The following is a 16,921-nucleotide window of genomic DNA, read 5'->3' as shown; positions in this document are numbered from 1 at the left end:
TGTAACCACATCGGGAATCGTATGTGTTAGGGGCCAGATGACATCCAGGAGTGGCGAGGGCCTGTCTCTAGATATCAACTCTGAGAAGGAATACATTTTGTTACCGTCCCAGGAGCACTCAGTGTCCCCGAGAGATAGGCTGGTTGGTGACACCCACTTAGTGGACATCTTGCTCTGCTGCCTTCATACCCCCAGACCTTCCAGGGCCCTGGCATCATGCCTGTATGGTGTTACTGCCTTTTATTTTCGAAAAGGATAAGGAATTGGGTCATCCAGCATACTTGGTGGCAGTCTTCTGTTGGCTACGACACTTTTGTGTGGTCAGCCAGCAGTTGATGGAAGGTCATAGTTCTGCAAAATTAAGCAGATGACTCAATCAGTTCTTTATTTAGATTCCTAGCCAATCTGATAATTCTTTGATAGGAAAATCCTTTATCTGGATGGATATTTGATACAGTTTTTGTTGAAACTCAAGTAAAATTAAGCTCAATAGATAAAAAGTAAAAAATGTATTGGTCTTAAAACTTTTTTTTATAAAGTTACCCTTTCCAGTTCAGTGTTCTACAGTAGAAGTCCTGTGGGCTCATCCGCTCAACTCTGCCCTTTGTCTAGGTGCTGCAAAGCTGGTGCTAGCAGTGGCCGTGTTCTTACTGACGTTTTATGTTATTTCTCAAGTATTTGAAATAAAAATGGATGCAAGTTTAGGAAACCTATTTGGTAAGTTATTTTTTTTCCCCCTTTCTTAATCTTGTTTTTGATGTGATTGTCTCTTTACCACTTTTCAACGTTAAGTCACTGCTGTGTAGTCTGACTAGAAAAGGAAATGTAATTATACCAGTAAGCGTGATTTATTAGAATATTTTAAGATACATAATAGAAAGTCTTGAAATTAATTCAGTATAAAGCATAAATCTTCCATTCAACACTTTGAGTGTATTTAATGGGGTCTATGTTATACAAGCTTAGGGTCATTAATCATGACATTCAAAATGTGCATTCTAGAAGGTGTCACTCTGTTTGAGTTGGCTGATAGAAAACTTGGAACCAAACTTAGTCCTCAATTAAAAAATAGTTAGGAATCATGATAATGCATTTTAAGTACCAACCATAGAAATCCATTTTGCTTTTTTCTACCCTTATTGTCCTTCTGCAACACTTTTCTCTTCACCAGTTTGTTTAATGCTATATTGTAAGCACACCTTTGAAAGCTACCTTAATTCTTAATTCTGTTTTTAACAAAATATTTACATTAATTAAACAAATTAGCATTTGAAAAGGTTGCATAAGCTTGGCTGTTGTTTGAGGTATAAAAAACCGAGAGGCTGTGAAATCGGTTAACTGTATTTTGACCAAATAGGCAGAAAGGGGATGTAACAACGGACAGACCTCTGGAATGGTGAATTTTGTTTTCAGTGAGTTACCACAAGACGTAATTCACTTTTACATCCAGTTTCAAGACTCCCTTAAGCCAGTGCTTCTCAAATGTCACTGTCAAAGGAATTTCCAGGGAATCTTGGTGACTGCAGATTCTGACTCATTGTCTGGACGGAGTCTGGGAATCTGCATTTCTAACAAGCTCCCAGGCGATGCTGAGGTTCCTGCCCATGGACCACATTCGGAGTACCGGGGCTTTAGACAGTTTGGGCGTGTAGTCCTCCATATCTGTATAACATTTTTAGGGGACTTTCTGACAATGAGTATTTAAGTGTACTTCCTTGTATTGCACTGAAGTCTGCCTTTTGTATACCCGGGTAATAACCGTTCACCTGTTTCTACCTGCTCAAGTTCTCTTCCGCATTGATGACCTTTCAAATAGTTCAAGTGCAGTCAGTCATACTCCTTCAGGTCCTCTTTTCACAGGTTTCCATCCTACCGAGTTACAGACTCTTCCCTTTCCATCATTCCTTTTAATGTGCTGGGTATTCTGAGTCATCTGTTGCTCAGCCCCCATCTGAGAAGTGCCCAGGACCCAGCATAGAGCTGTTCCTACACAGTAGAGTGAGAGCTGACTGACTTCTGTGACCACATACAGCGTCTCTGTTACGACAGAGGCCTGGCCTGGCAACTGCTTTCGGTTGAATGGCAGCAAGAAACTGAAGGCACTGAGGACTTGCTCAGTGTTGCTATGGGAACAGTATGTACAGCTCATTCTTCTAAGAAAGACGGATGGTTAAGGAAGAAGAATATGGGATGGTGGTTTGAGGCAGGAGTGAGTTGAACATTTTTTCTTTTTCAGAATAATGGGGAGACTTCCACTTGCCTAGAGGTCATGGACAAAGATTCAGTGAATGACAAATCAGTGGGAAGAGACTGAGCAGACCAGAACAGCAGGGTCCTTGAGAGAAGTGAGGCAATGGGGCCATTGGCTCAAATCAAACCTCAGGGTACAGGACCACTCTTTTCAGAGGAGAGGCTGGATGAGCCCCTGATGGCCCTAGTTCGGATCTTCATTTCTAGTCTGGACCCTTGATGTAAATGTCACAGGGATCTCGCTGTTTTCCTCTTTTGATATCTGCCTATCTCACCACTGCCAGAGTTGCTAAAGCTCATTAACCTTTGGTACTTCCGGTTACCAGAGAGTGAAATCTACACGCCCTGCTCAGGATGGACTCAGCCCCCACCTGTTCTGCTTCTCACCTGTTCTCCACCCTGCCCACCCTACCGAGCCTCACCCACTCTGCGCCCATCTGCACATTATGTGGGGACACAGTTCCTGTCCTTTCTTTCCTTGGCCTTTGCTCATGCTGGCTCCTCACCCTGTGCATCTTTCTCATCTCCCCTTCATCTGTTAATCCTTTCCAATTTTTTTTAAAACTGTATAAATGCCCCTTCATGAGAGATACTGTACTTGAACCTCCCTCTTTCCTATTAGAAGGTATTGCTCCTGTTTATTCTCATGCATAGGAGTTATATCGCAATTGGACACTGATTTTATTCTGCTTCCCATTATAGTTTTATTTCTTTTATCCTTTTTCATGGTTCTGTCTTCCTTTCCCAGAGAATCGGTCCTGAGGGCAGTAATATCTTCATGCCTCATCCAATGTCTAGTGCTGGCCCCATGAATAACAAATGCTGATTGAATGGGAAATGAATGTAGGTGTTGAGGATTAGGATTTATACATGGAAAAGAGAGTATTCCCAAAGTGGGATGCATTTAAAACCCTATTAGTTAAAAAGCTGCTGGTCATCAGCCATGAGCAAATGCTGGGCTACTTTAACTGCGATAGTTATTTCTTTTAGTTTTCACTTTGATTTTTCCTAATGTTGGGAACCTCCAAGGTTCTGTAATGTGAGTTTTAGCTGTTTGATTTAGGCATTCTTAGGGCAGATGGTTAATTTTGTTGTCATAACATAAGTTGTATCCACAAAACCTTATTGGATTCCAGTCTATTGAATTGGTGAAAATTTAATTTGTATGGGTATATTTTACTTCTCATTTTAGAATAACTGAACAAAGATGGAGATATGGTTATCGTTGCTTTTTTTTTTTAGCATATAACTTAATTTACCAAAAGGTAACAAGTTAAACTGGACATGAGGATTGTTTCTATAATCACTAAGTTAGGGGGCCATGAGACTAACTATATTTCTTTTCTTTTAATTACATTTTTAATTACCGTTGACATGCAATATTATATTAGTTTCAAGTGTACAACATCATGATTAGACATTTATATAACTTATGATCACCCCAATAAATCTAGTAACTGTAAGGTATTTTCCCCACCAACGAAGAAGGAAGGGCGTAGCCACCAAGTTGGAACAGCAAAAGCTTTATTTAGTACAGTGCTTCCCCGACGAGGTTCTCTGGTCCGCAAAACGGGGGCTAGAGAAGTCACGGGGGGATCCGCATGGGAGTAATTTATAGGGTTGTTAGGGTGGTCCAGTTGATATGACTTGGCAAAATTTCATTGGCTGACTGACAAGTCGTTCTTTTTCAAAGGGCTCCTGGGAAGTTTCTTTTGGCACACATGGGTGTGGGCGGTTCCAGCCAAAGTTCCCCCATTGCCCACCGACCTCATAGTAACTAGAGTTTTTTGGTGGTGAATATTTCCATTTTTTAAATCTTCTTGATGTAATAACTTGATAGTTTCTATAAATTTAAATTCAGGTTGATTATATAATACTGTTGTAGAAAAATAAAACAGACTTATATCTACAAAGAAAGAATGAAAATTTTTACTCACAATTATTAGTTGAAATTACCAAAGTAGATTAATTGTGATTTTAAAAAACAATTTTTAACACAACTTTTTATTTTGTAGATTCACATGCATTTGTAAGAAATAATACACAGAGGTCTTATATCCCTTTGCTCGGTTTTTCACTAACATCTTACAAAACTATGTGCAGTGTCTCTCTCTCACACACACACACACACACACACAATCTGTGTCACAGACAGGACATCAACATTGACACAGTCTACCATTTTTAGAATTGTGATTTAACATAGGGTTAGTTTTCAGCGTGGATATTTAACATCTAGTGAATGTAATGAACATAGTCCAGAGATCATTTTTGCATATTGCTACAAGTACAGTGCTCTGTGAGCTCATTTATTTTTACCTTTTCAGACTTAACCCATTGAAATAATGTATACAAAAATTACTTCACGTTACTAAAAACCAAAGTATAAAATAATTCTATTTTCTTTAGTCTGACTGTTTGAAGACATTTCATTGATAAAACCAAATCAGAAATGTTTATTATTATTGTTCCTTGAAGTGAAAAGTTGTACGTCTTAAAGAAATAAAGATTTAAAGCTATCAAGGTAGTTTGAGGAATAAAAGTTGCAAAAAAGTCAGGATTTTGTGTTTGTGTGCTGTGCCCATGTGCTGCATATGGAAAATATCTTCTTTTATTTATGAAAAATTGCCCGTTTGGCCTCCAAGTGTTAAAATTCTCAGAATTGCAGGCCTAGGAGAAGGCTTTCAGTTTTGATGAATATAAAATAAAAATTGGTTTTCAACTGGAAAGAAATGCCTTTCACAAGTTTCTTTACCTTGAAACATCTCCCCTTATGCACAGATTAAATAGAGGTGATGTTATACTGCTCACAGAACTCAGGGGATGTTTCATAGCTTCATACTCATTTTGAACTATCCCCTAACTTTTGTGAACAGTATACTTACTTAAAAGCCTGATGATTAAGAAACTGCTTTTCCCAAAATTGAACATTTTTTTCCCAGTTAAAAAAAAATCTAATGTTTATTTACTTTAGAGAGACAGAAGAGGGGGTAGAGAGAGAGAAAGAAAAAGAGAAACATAGGTTTGCTTTTCCACTTCTTTATGCATTTAGTGGTTGGTTCTTGTATGTGCCCTCACTGAAGATCAAACCCACAACCTTGTGTATCAGGACAGCGCTCTAACCAACTGAACTACCCACCAGGATAAATTTTTTGTGGTAGCATTTACTGTTTTTACAGTTTTTAAGCAAACTAGTTTGACCATTATAGAGGCTCATCCCTGGTTTCCCTATCTTCAGCCAGTCTCTTCCTCTGAGCATTAGGTATGAATATTGGCATCTCTAAGATTCTTTCTTCACTACTTTAGATTCTCTCTTTGGGTAGCCCCACCCAACAATTGGGTAATTTTCTAGTTTATACTTGTATCCCACGTCTCATTTACTGCTGGCCTCCAAACTTTGCCACTTGGATCTTCTCTAAATGTCTTAAAATTTAAGTCCAACATAGAACTCATCACCATTCCTTCTCCCATCTGCTCACTGGAATATAAACATCCTGAGTGCAGACATGGTGTCCCCCACCCCCACTGGCTCATATGAATGGAAAAATGAATGTCTCCAATGACAAATGTCTGAGAGACAAACTTGATTCCTCCCTTTCTGCCACTCCTGCTTCTGGTCTATTCCCAGGTCTGGTCAGTGTTGCTTCCTTAGTTGTTCCGAACCTGCCTGTTCCTTTCCAGCCCACCTTCACTACCTTTGTTCAGGTTGCTACCCTTTTCTACCTGGATTCCTTCAGCAGCATCCTGTGGACTCCATGAACCCTCTACAGACTGTTCTCCAGGCGACAGAAGACTTGGTTTGAAAACTATATCCTGGCTTCTGTTCCTGGCAGGACTAGCAGTGTTTGTACACGTGATCATTAGAGTTCAGACACCTGTTCCTGGGCGTGGTGCAACATGGGTTTGGGCACTAGAATGATATAGGGATTTGGAAGCTAGCTCAGCCAATTACTAATTGTGGCATAGAACAAATCAAATCAGCACACCTCTTCTGTTCCTAGTCTTTCTCTTTAAAGCAGGGATGATGCTCAGATCAATAATATATGCAGAAGTACTGATAGACGGGCCAGCATACTTGAAGAAGCTGTGTTATATTCCTACCCCTGTTCCAATCCCACTGTCTCCTCTTATCTGGTTTCCATACATTAGGTGTACCAGAACTCCTGATTTGAACAACATTCTCCTGAAAGCATCTTAAAACCAGAGGCTGATGATATACATGTTCGCTCAGGACTAAGTAAAATTGAGAATTTCTAGTTCTCATGCTGTTCATCACTAATAACTCTAGGCTTTCTTGTTTACAACAGTGAGAGCACTGGACCAATTGGTCTCTATAATTATTCTTTCCTCACACTTATGGCATAATTAAGAAAAAAAATGACATAATTAATGAAATTGAAAGAACAAGCCCCAGTAAATCCAGCCCCCTAATTTACTAAGTGATCATTTTTTTGTTTGTTTTCTTCAGTCTTTGTTTTTATCCATGGATATTTTTGACACAGTTTGCTTACTTCTTTCTTCCAAATGCACTCGGCTTTTCCCGTGTTGCTGCACGCCTCCATGACTTCAGTGATGCATAATATTCTGAGTGTCCCATAGAGTTTGCAAGCCTTCATTTACTTGGCCATTTTTCTCTTTTTAAACATGTACATATTACTGTTCAGCTTTAACTTTCTGTTCTCTAGTTTGAGTACTGGATTTACATACAGGAAACTGACAATTATCGAAGATAGTACAGAAGTAAAAACTAAGTAACTACTTATAGTCAGACAGCTGGCAAACACTGATGACACTGCATACTCATTAGCCAGATCAGGAAACAGCTGTCCGCAGGGCTGTGCTGATCCGAATGTAGTTCCTGGGCTGGGAGCAGATGGCAGAGCTTTTAGAAAAGCCCTGAGCATGGATGGTCAGGCTGGGATCTGCTGAATTCAGGTTAAGATTGGATCAGAAGATTCTGGCTTCCTTGAACTGATAAATTATAAAAAGCTTAGGTATAATAAAAAAAAAACCTTAAATTTTTTTATTATACCTAATATATTTCTATTTTAGATTAAAGCTCTCCACCACCACCATCCCTCTTGTGTTCTCCTCCCCGCCCCCCTCCGCCGCTGCAATGTCCTAGCCTCATGACTAATATAGGCGGATGTGTATATACTCAGAGCTTTATTTGTAAATGTACATGACATCATACTGCAGCGACAACTTTTCTGTTTTTCCAAGTGAGAGAAGGGGAAATAGACTCCCGCATGTGCCCGGACCAGGATCCACCTGGCAACCCTGTCAGGTGCCAGTGCTCTGTCATCTGGGGCCATTCTCCCAACTGAGCTATTTTTAGTGCTTGAGACAGAGGCTACACAGAGCCATCCTCAGCGGGGCCAGTGCACTTGAATCAATTGATCCATAGCTATGGGAAAGAAAGGGGGGGGAGGAAGGGGTGAAGATGCAGATGGTCGCTTTTCCTGTGTGCCATGACCAGGAATCAAACCTGGGACATCCACAAACCGGGCCAACACTCTACACTGAGTCAACCGGCCAGGGCTATGTAGCAGCAACAACTTTTAAACACCCTAACCATCACCGAGTATAAGTCATTTAAAGGGAATTTTGAAATACATATGAGATCCTTTACATGTGGAATCTGAAAAGAACAAACTCAGAGAAACAGCAGAGCGGTGGTTACCAGGGATGGAGGTGGGGGAACTGGGGAGGTGTTGTTCCAGTTGTGAGATTAACAAGTGTGGGGATGTAATGCACAGCATGGTGTTTATAGCTATTAATACTTCATCATGTACTTGAATGTTGTTCAGAGAGTAGATCTTAAATGTTCTCACCACAAAAAAGAAATGGTAAGTATGAGGAGATAAGGATTCTAGCTAGTACTATGGTGCTGATCACTTTGCAGTTTCTTAATGTATCAAATCCACACGTTGTGTATCTTAAACTTGTACAATGTTAAGTGTCAGTTATAGCTCAATAAAGCTGAAAAAATAAATTAAAAAAAATAACGGTAAGTTTATAAAATAACTTTCTGACTAGGATTTAAAAGTATATAAAAATGCAATCAAAATGTAAAATCAATATAAAATGTTCTAGCTACAATAAAACACCACCTGACATAATTTTTTCTACATGTTTATACTGAATCATGTAGCCTAAAGTCACTTTCTCACTTTTTTTAAAGCGATAGTCGTTTTATTTATATACTGAGCGATATTCAAACATTTTTATTTTTATATGCCTGTTAGCTCTAAATATGTTTTAAAGTGGATACTTGCCAATAGCCTTATTCTTCTAACATTTTTTTTTTTTTTAGCAAGGTCAGCATTGGACACAGCTGCACGTTGTAAGTATTTTTGCCCCGATAATTTGCAGGCAGATTATTTTATTTTATTTTTTTCTTAGGCATATGAGAACTTATATTTGAACAATGGAGATAGTTCAGTGTGAGCAAAAACTGATTTAGAAATTGCTTTCTGAAGTTGTAAGCATGCTCTTTGATTGGGCAGCCCAATATCCTTGGTATTTACTCATCATAGTTTGTTTTGTTAGTGTTTTTAGCTTCAGTATTAAAAGTACAGAAAGTGTGTAGTAAGAGGAAAAGCAGCACATGAGCAGATTATTCAGTGATGTGTTTGTATCCATTTGCTGCACAAAACCTACCCCCATCCTGAATTTAAAAAGTAAACGTAAAAATGAGGTAAAATATACTTACCCTCATCAAGATCATAGTATTTGATTAATATATGTCAATTATTAGCTTGCTTTCTCGGTGCTTTTTGTTTTTTGCTTTGTTTTGTTTTGAGGCTCTTTGAAACCCCTGGGGGGGAGGAACCCTACTGTGTATTTTAGGATCTGTAGATCGTGGTGATTTATGTCATTCCCTTGTGGTTTGAGATTTGAAACAAACTGACTATAGAATCTGTTAACATTGTTTCCTTATTATTATTATTATTATTATTTTTACCAAAGCCACAAAACCTCCCCGGTTCAAATGCGGGATCTCAAAAGCTTGCCCTGAGAAGCATTTTGCCTTTAAAATGGCAAGTGGAGCAGCCAATGTGGTGGGACCCAAAATCTGCCTGGAGGACAATGTGTAAGTGTTCATCCATTTGGAAGTATACGTTGTGCTATAAAATTATAGCAGATTGAACCTGAGTTTAATGAATCTTTTGCAAAGGGTTTAGGCATGATTTTTCTAAAGAAAAGTGATTTCAGTTCTCATTATACAATTATTTCCCCCGTGCCTTTAAGGATTCTTCAAAGTTCCTAAATTTCATATGTGCAAGTGACATAAGAACACAGTGTTGATCCAGTTGTGTGGCGAGATGAGGGGTTTCCTGAGTAAATTCTCTCAATCTACACTACGGTAGCCAGAGACCCACGCAGCTATTTAATTTTGATCCTTAAGTCATAGGAAAACGTTAATTCATTTAAAGTGGTTAAAAGTTCAGTTCCGGCCCTGGCCGGTTGGCTCAGCGGTAGAGCGTCGGCCTGGCGTGTGGGGGACCCGGGTTCAATTCCCGGCCAGGGCACATAGGAGAAGCGCCCATTTGCTTCTCCACCCCCCCCCACCTTTCTCTCTGTCTCTCTCTTCCCCTCCCGCAGCCAAAGCTCCTTTGGAGCAAAGATGGCCCGGGCACTGGGGATGGCTCCTTGGCCTCTGCCCCAGGCGCTAGAGTGGCTCTGGTCGCGGCAGAGCGATGCCCAGGAGGGGCAGAGCATCGCCCCCTGGTGGGCAGAGCGTCGCCCCTGGTGGGCGTGCCGGGTGGATCTCGGTCGGGCGCATGCGGGAGTCTGTCTGACTGTCTCCCCGTTTCCAGCTTCAGAAAAATACAAAAAAAAAAAAAAAAGTTCAGTTCCTCAGTCACACTGGCCACACTTCAGGTGCTCAGAAGCCACATGTGGCCCGTGCCTGCTGACCTCCACAACACAGAGAATGAGTATTTCCATCCCTGCTAAATCCTGGCTCAGTGATCTTTAATCTCTTCATCTCACAGCACATATAAACTAATTACCAAAATTCTGCAGCACACCAAAAAATTTCGTTTTTGCTAATATGACAAAAAAAAGGAGGTATAATTTTTATTCATTCACGCCAGATGGCTATTGTTGTGGTCATTTTGTTATTTGACAGTCTAAGGGAAAAGAGGTCAGTGCCCCTGACTGAAGAGTCAGGGAGCGCATGTTTTAAAAATTGTTGCTGCTGCACACCGGTTGGAAATCGCTGTCCTATTGGATAGCCGTGCCATCACCTTTCCTTTTAACTGTCGGGGTGCTGCTGTTGAAGTGTGAGGTGATCCATAATGACTCCAGACCGTCGTAGGTCAGAGCCGCTTGCCACTCAGCCGACTGGGTCCCTCTGTCGAGCTGCTCTTAGCTCTTAGATTCTTCACTCCTGCCTCAGTGTCAGCTGTCGCTTGTTCAAATTCCTGCCTCTGAAGTCACAAAAACCTACTTCGAGTTGGCTGCTTTTAATCTGCTCTTGCCTAGAAAATTAGATACATGAGCTTATTTAAACTTCCTGTGAAATAATGAATATGCCATTGATGGCAAGAATGAAGAGCAAGGTCATTTTACAGGTAGTGGCGAGGAAACTGGGCCATCTCTCCCAGCGGTTCATGTGTCTTTTTAATAGAAAAGCTGTTAAATATTTATCTTCGCCCCTTTTCAATTAGCTATGGGCTGGTTTTGTAGCCCTTTGTAATCACACTTTCCTTGTAAAGTTCAAAGCTAGAGCTAGGTCATCGCCAGGGTCCTGACTCACCTGGTTTCCTTTCCCTCATGCTCATGACCCTTTGTTAGTCCTCCGTCTTCTGATTTCTCATTAGAACAGTTCTGTTTTACTGAATTCTATAGAAAAGCACTTGGATTTTAGTTTGTAGATCTTAAAATAATACCCTTTCTATTAACTTAGAATGTTCCCATTTTCCTGTCTTTGTTTGGCTAGAGAGGCCCCAAGTTTGATTTTAAATAATAGGAAGAGCCTGACCAGGCGGTGGCGCAGTGGATAGAGCGTCGGACTGGGATGCGGAAGGACCCAGGTTCAAGACCCCGAGGTCGTCAGCTTGAGCGCAGGCTCATCTGGCTTGAGCAAAAAGCTCACTAGCATGGACCCAAGGTCACTGGCTCAAGCAGGGGGTTACTCGGTCTGCTGAAGGCCCGCGGTCAAGGCACATATGAGAAAGCAATCAATGAACAACTACAGTGTCACAACGAAAAACTGATGATTGATGCTTCTCATCTCTCTCCGTTCCTGTCTGTCTATCCCTCTATCTGACTCTCTCTCCGTCCCTGTAAATAATAGGAAGAAAGTTCTCTTAGCTTAGCACACCTAGCCCCTGCTCAGTTGTCTTTGGAGAGCTCCTCTACCCACTTGAAGTATGTACGTTTTAATGCAAAGAAGAAGAAAACAAATTCTGTATTAGCAGGCTTTCTATGTACAGATTATATAGGTCAAAAAAAGGAAGAGAGTATGTAGGCAAATGAGTTGAGTGAAATAAATCCTGGGCTCAGAAGCAGGGGATCTGGTTCTGGCACAGGGGGGATGTCATGTCTAATTTGTGTTTCAGTTTTTCTAACCGTCGAGTTGAAGCAGGCTGCCTGCTCATCCGCATTTCAGGCGGCGTCCCACCATCCCTGTGAGAGATTAATCATTGGTGGGATTTTATAGCAAGGCCTCAGGTCATGAAATCGAATCCCTAATAAAGGGCTGGCCAGGCATCCCCAGTGGAGAAAGTGCAGTGACCCACACTTCTCCCACCACCTCCTGTTTCTGTACTGGAAGTTTTCCCAACAAGATTGAAGGCAGAGCACTAGTTTCCTAGCATAATTCATTCCCGGAGTGGTTAGTGAGCATGGTCCCTGCTGTCACGAACTCACAGCTAGGAGGGAGGACCGATGTTTAAGCAGTAAATACCAGTGCATTGCACGCTGTGCGCAGATGCAGGGTGTGCCTTTCGGGGTGAAGACTGAGATAAAGTTGAGGAGTCCCGCTTTAGAGCCAGTGAATGAAGGAACAGTTTGTCCAGCATGGTGATGTTTAGTCTGAGACTGGAAGGGTAAGAAGGAAGGCATCCAGGTGAGAAGGAGGGGAAGAACATTCTAGACCAGCGGTTCTCAACCTGGCTTTAGGCAACCCCTGTGTTTTGGTCGTTCGACCCCCGCCAGGGTCGCGACCCACAGGTTGAGAACCGCTGGTCTAGACCGAAGGAAGAACATGCTCAAAGGCCCCAAGATGGGAAAGATGGAGAGAAGTGAGTACGAGCCAGGCCCAGGGGAAGGGATTAAGAGGTACAAACTGGCCCTGGCCGGTTGGCTCAGCGGTAGAGCGTCGGCCTAGAGTGCGGAGGACCCGGGTTTGATTCCCGGCCAGGGCACACAGGAGAAGCGCCCATTTGCTTCTCCACCCCTCCGGCGCGCTTTCCTCTCTGTCTCTCTCTTCCCCTCCCGCAGCCAAGGCTCCATTGGAGCAGAGATGGCCCGGGCACTGGGGATGGCTCTGTGGCCTCTGCCTCAGGCGCTAGAGTGGCTCTGGTCGCAATATGGCGACGCCCAGGAGGGGCAGAACATCGCCCCCTGGTGGGCAGAGCGTCGCCCCTGGTGGGCGTGCCGGGTGGATCCCGGTCGGGCGCATGCAGGAGTCTGTCTGACTGTCTCTCCCCGTTTCCAGCTTCAGAAAAATGAAAAAAAAAAAAAAAAAAAAAAGAAGTACAAACTGGTAGTTACAAAACAGTCACGAGATTGTAAGTAAAACATAGGAAATATAGTCAGCACTATCGTAATAACTGTGTATGGTGCCAGATGGGTACTGGAAATATCAGGGAAACACTATGTAAAGTATCTGAGTATCTAACCGCTATGCTGTACACCTGAAAGCAGCGATTTTCAACCCGTGTGTTGCAAGAATTTTTAAAACATGTAATACCTGGCTGTTTATTTGGGGGCAGTGACCTTTTTTCCCTTAGATCATCAAATAAAAAAATGACAACAGCCAACACAACAATAGTCATCAGGTGTCAGTGACCTGTCTTGAACCATAAATGTACATGTCATAAAATAGAGTTGCATCTTATTGATCAGGTCACATAATTAGATTGTGTCTGATTGTTTAATTTATGGTACCAGAAATCCTTATACATGAATATAGATACTTAATATTTTTAAAAGTCACTTTGGAGGAAAAGGGATAGGTAATTACTATTATTATTTTTGTAAGTCATACCTTTTTTGGGTAAAAATTTTTCCCTTTTTTCATCACATGAGCAAAAAATAAATTTTGGGGTGTGCCACAACATTTAATTAATGTTTTTGTGTCCCATGAGATGAAAAAGGTTGGAAATCTCTGCCTTAAACCAACACGAAATAAAATTGAAAGAAAAAAATAAAGAACAAGGCCAGTAGGAACTTGTAGACCACATAGGTAAGGGATTCAGATATTTTTCTAAGTGCTTTGAGAAGTCGTTGACAGTTTTCAAACTCTGTCATGTCATGATTTCATTTGTATTGAAGAAAAATGCTGAGTGCTGTGTAAAATGATGAGCGCAGTGAAGGAGGACGCATTGGAAGGCCAGGGCCTGGTGCTGCCGAGCTCCCGACACTGCCCCCCCTGCCCCCCCCCCCCCCCGCGGCCGACTGTGCGTGCACGGTCACTGAAATGTGTAAGTAGATACGAAAAACACATAAGTAGACATTTTAATATTTTCCTTCATGTGTTCTGAGTACGTACAACTCGCTTTGGAGACTATTAGGCCAGATCAGTGTTTCTTAGTGGGGGAGATTTTGCTCCCAAAAGACATTTGTCAAGATCTGGAGGAATTTGGGTTGTCACAGTTGTGGAAGGGCCAGAGATCTTGCTCTTAAACATCCTCCAGTGCCGAGAACAAGCCCTCCACATGAATTATCAGGCCCATAATATCACAGACTGAGTTCAAGAAACCCTAATACAGACAAAAGGCAATAGTTAGGATTAGGGTTCCGGTCATGGTTCTACGGATAAGTAGATGCAGTCAAGTTATGGAGATTAAGATGGATTTCATTAATTAGAAATAGAAAATCCTGGGTATAAACATAAAAGGTGTCACACAACAAAATTGTAGCTTCCTTTTCTTTTGTATTAGAGAACCCACAGCATTTACTTACATTCAAGGTGTAGCTTTCATTGTAGACATAGTCACTTGATTTCCCTTAGAGTCAGAGAGAGGGATAGACAGGGACAGACAGACAGGAATGGAGAGAGATGAGAAGCATCAATCATCAGTTTTTCATTGCGACACCTTAGTTGTTCATTGATTGCTTTCTCATATGTGCCTTGACCGCGGGCCTTCAGCAGACTGAGTAACCCCTTGCTGGAGCCAGCGACCTTGGGTTCAAGCTGGTGGGCTTTTGTTCAAACCAGATGAGCCCGCGCTCAAGCTTGCGACCTCGGGGTCTCGAACCTGGGTCCTCTGCATCCTAGTCTGATGCTCTATCAACTGCGCCACCGCCTGGTCAGGCTTGATTTCCCTTTATATGAAGATGATATTAGGAATAATATTTCACCTTTTATTATATAATCCTAATATTTATATAAGACTATATAGCAGACTGTTTTGAGGGCCAAAAAGTAAAATCAACAAATTATGTAAGTACCTACATAATTATTTAAAATGTAACAATTTAAAAATGTAAAAACCATTTTAAGCTCATGAGTAGTAAAATAATACAAAACAAAACCCAGCAGGTGGCCAGCTTTGTCCACAAGCTGTCGTTTGTGAAAGCTGCTCTAAACTCGTCATTTAGGAAGGAGTAGCTAGAACGTGTAGTAGGTGTTTATATCAAAACTCTATTTGAAGATGTAGGTTTTCTCTCTAGATCATACCATCATTTTCTTATTTTTGCCTAGAGATATGGAGTGGTGGTGGAGCAGTGTACCTTCATATTCATGAAGGATAAAGGAAAATATTTCCTCTTGTGTTAGTAAGAGTGATGACTAACATTTACACACTTACAACCTTGTTATGGTTTCCCGACTGAATTTGTTTTAAAAAATTGGTAAGCTGCTACCCTCTTGTGGGAAGCCAATGTCATAGCGCTTCTTTGTGGCTTCTGTTTCTTTGCTCAATAAGACACAGCAGCAAACTGAGATGAAGGATCTCTACGTGGAGAAGACACTGACAGTCATTAATGTAACAAGTTATCATAGCTATTGCCTATTAATATTAATAATAGAGTTCACTTCCGTACTTCTGAAAGGAGCAGAGCAAATGCATTTTGAAACTTCTCTTCTGTATCAGAATTGTTTGGCCTACCTCAGAGCTAGTCTTGCATATACATATGCATAAGACAGTTCTATGCTTTTTACACATAAATTTTAGAAAGTGACAGGGAAAATTTTGAAGACAGATATGTGACCGGTATGGGTAAATAAGTACTTAAATGCTACGAAGCTTTTAGAAGTCAATTTTTTATACTTTTCTTTTTCCTAATACATTGCAGTATTTTTTTTAAACTTTTTATTTTGAGATCACAAGCAGCTGCAAAAATGGTGCAGAATAGTCCAACATACTCTACTCTTCACCCATTTTTCCAATAGTTTTTTTTTTAAGTAATTTTGTACAATATTAACACCCAACAGTTGGCCTTGGTATAGTGTGTATTTAGGTCTGTGCCATTTTATTTTAAGTAGATCCATGTAAGCATCACAGCAATTAAGATGTGGAATTATTTCACCATCACAAAGATCTCTTTCTTACTACCCTGTTCTGAGTCACCCCTACCACCTCTGGCCCCTGGCAACCACTGATCTGTTTGTTATTCCTATCATTGTGATGGTTTAAGAATGTTATATAAGGCCCTGGCCGGTTGGCTCAGTGGTAGAGCGTCGGCCTGGTGTGCGGGGGACCTGGGTTCGATTCCCAGCCAGGGCACATAGGAGAAGCGCCCATTTGCTTCTCCACCCCCCCTCCTTCCTCTCTGTCTCTCTCTTCCCCTCCCGCAGCGAGGCTCCATTGGAACAAAGATGGCCCGGGCGCTGGGGATGGCTCCTTGGCCTCTGCCCAGGCGCTAGAGTGGCTCTGGTCGCGGCAGAGCGACGCCCCGGAGGGGCAGAGCATCGCCCCCTGGTGGGCAGAGCGTCGGTCGTGCCGGGTGGATCCTGGTCCGGCGCATGCAGGAGTCTGTCTGACTGTCTCTCCCCGTTTCCAGCTTAAAAAAAAAGAAAAAAGAAAAGAAAAAAAAAAAGAATGTTATATAAATAGAATCACGCAACAAGTGACCATGGAGATTGGCTTTTCTCACTGGGTATAATGCTCTTGAAATACTGGTGGCTTGTTGATAATCGGTCCCCTTTCCCTTTGCTGAGCAGTATTCTATGGGACAGATGTACTACAGTTGGTTTATCCATCGCCTGTTGTCTTCAGCCAGACAGTTTCTGTTATTTTCAGTGTTTGGCTGTTACCAATAAAGCTTCTATGAACAGTCATGTAAGGTTTTTATGTGAACATACACTTTTATTTATCTTCCATAAAGTGCCTAGGAACTGTGGTTGTGTGGTAAATGTGTGTTTAATTTTGTAATAAACTGCCAAATATTATTTTTCAGAGTAAGTGCACCATTACATTCCCACCAGCACACAGGAGGGGTCTAGTTTCTTTGTATACTTGCCCACATTTGGTATTGTCACATTTTTTTA

The 16,921-nt window shown here is 41.5% G+C and overlaps 1 protein-coding gene and 1 non-coding gene across 4 annotated transcripts in view; both read left to right on the top strand.

Moving 5' to 3' along the window:
* The window catches only part of FAM3C (FAM3 metabolism regulating signaling molecule C), a 59,558-nt gene that overhangs the window by 25,783 nt on the left and 16,854 nt on the right, over positions 1-16,921 (top strand). For all 3 annotated transcript variants that reach the window (XM_066262185.1, XM_066262184.1, XM_066262183.1), the window contains 3 exons: positions 613-717; positions 8,567-8,596; positions 9,223-9,346. In XM_066262185.1, the coding sequence (XP_066118282.1) occupies positions 613-717; positions 8,567-8,596; positions 9,223-9,346 (259 nt within the window). The remainder of the gene's footprint in view (positions 1-612; positions 718-8,566; positions 8,597-9,222; positions 9,347-16,921) is intronic.
* TRNAS-AGA (transfer RNA serine (anticodon AGA)) lies at positions 12,554-12,629 on the top strand. Its single transcript has one exon. It is a non-coding gene; the product is annotated as a tRNA-Ser (tRNA).

Source organism: Saccopteryx bilineata, chromosome 2 (assembly GCF_036850765.1).
Source record: "Saccopteryx bilineata isolate mSacBil1 chromosome 2, mSacBil1_pri_phased_curated, whole genome shotgun sequence".
NCBI classification, from domain to species: Eukaryota; Metazoa; Chordata; class Mammalia; order Chiroptera; family Emballonuridae; genus Saccopteryx; species Saccopteryx bilineata.
Note: the sequence above shows the minus strand (reverse complement) of the source record. Positions and strands in the feature narration are given on the sequence as shown.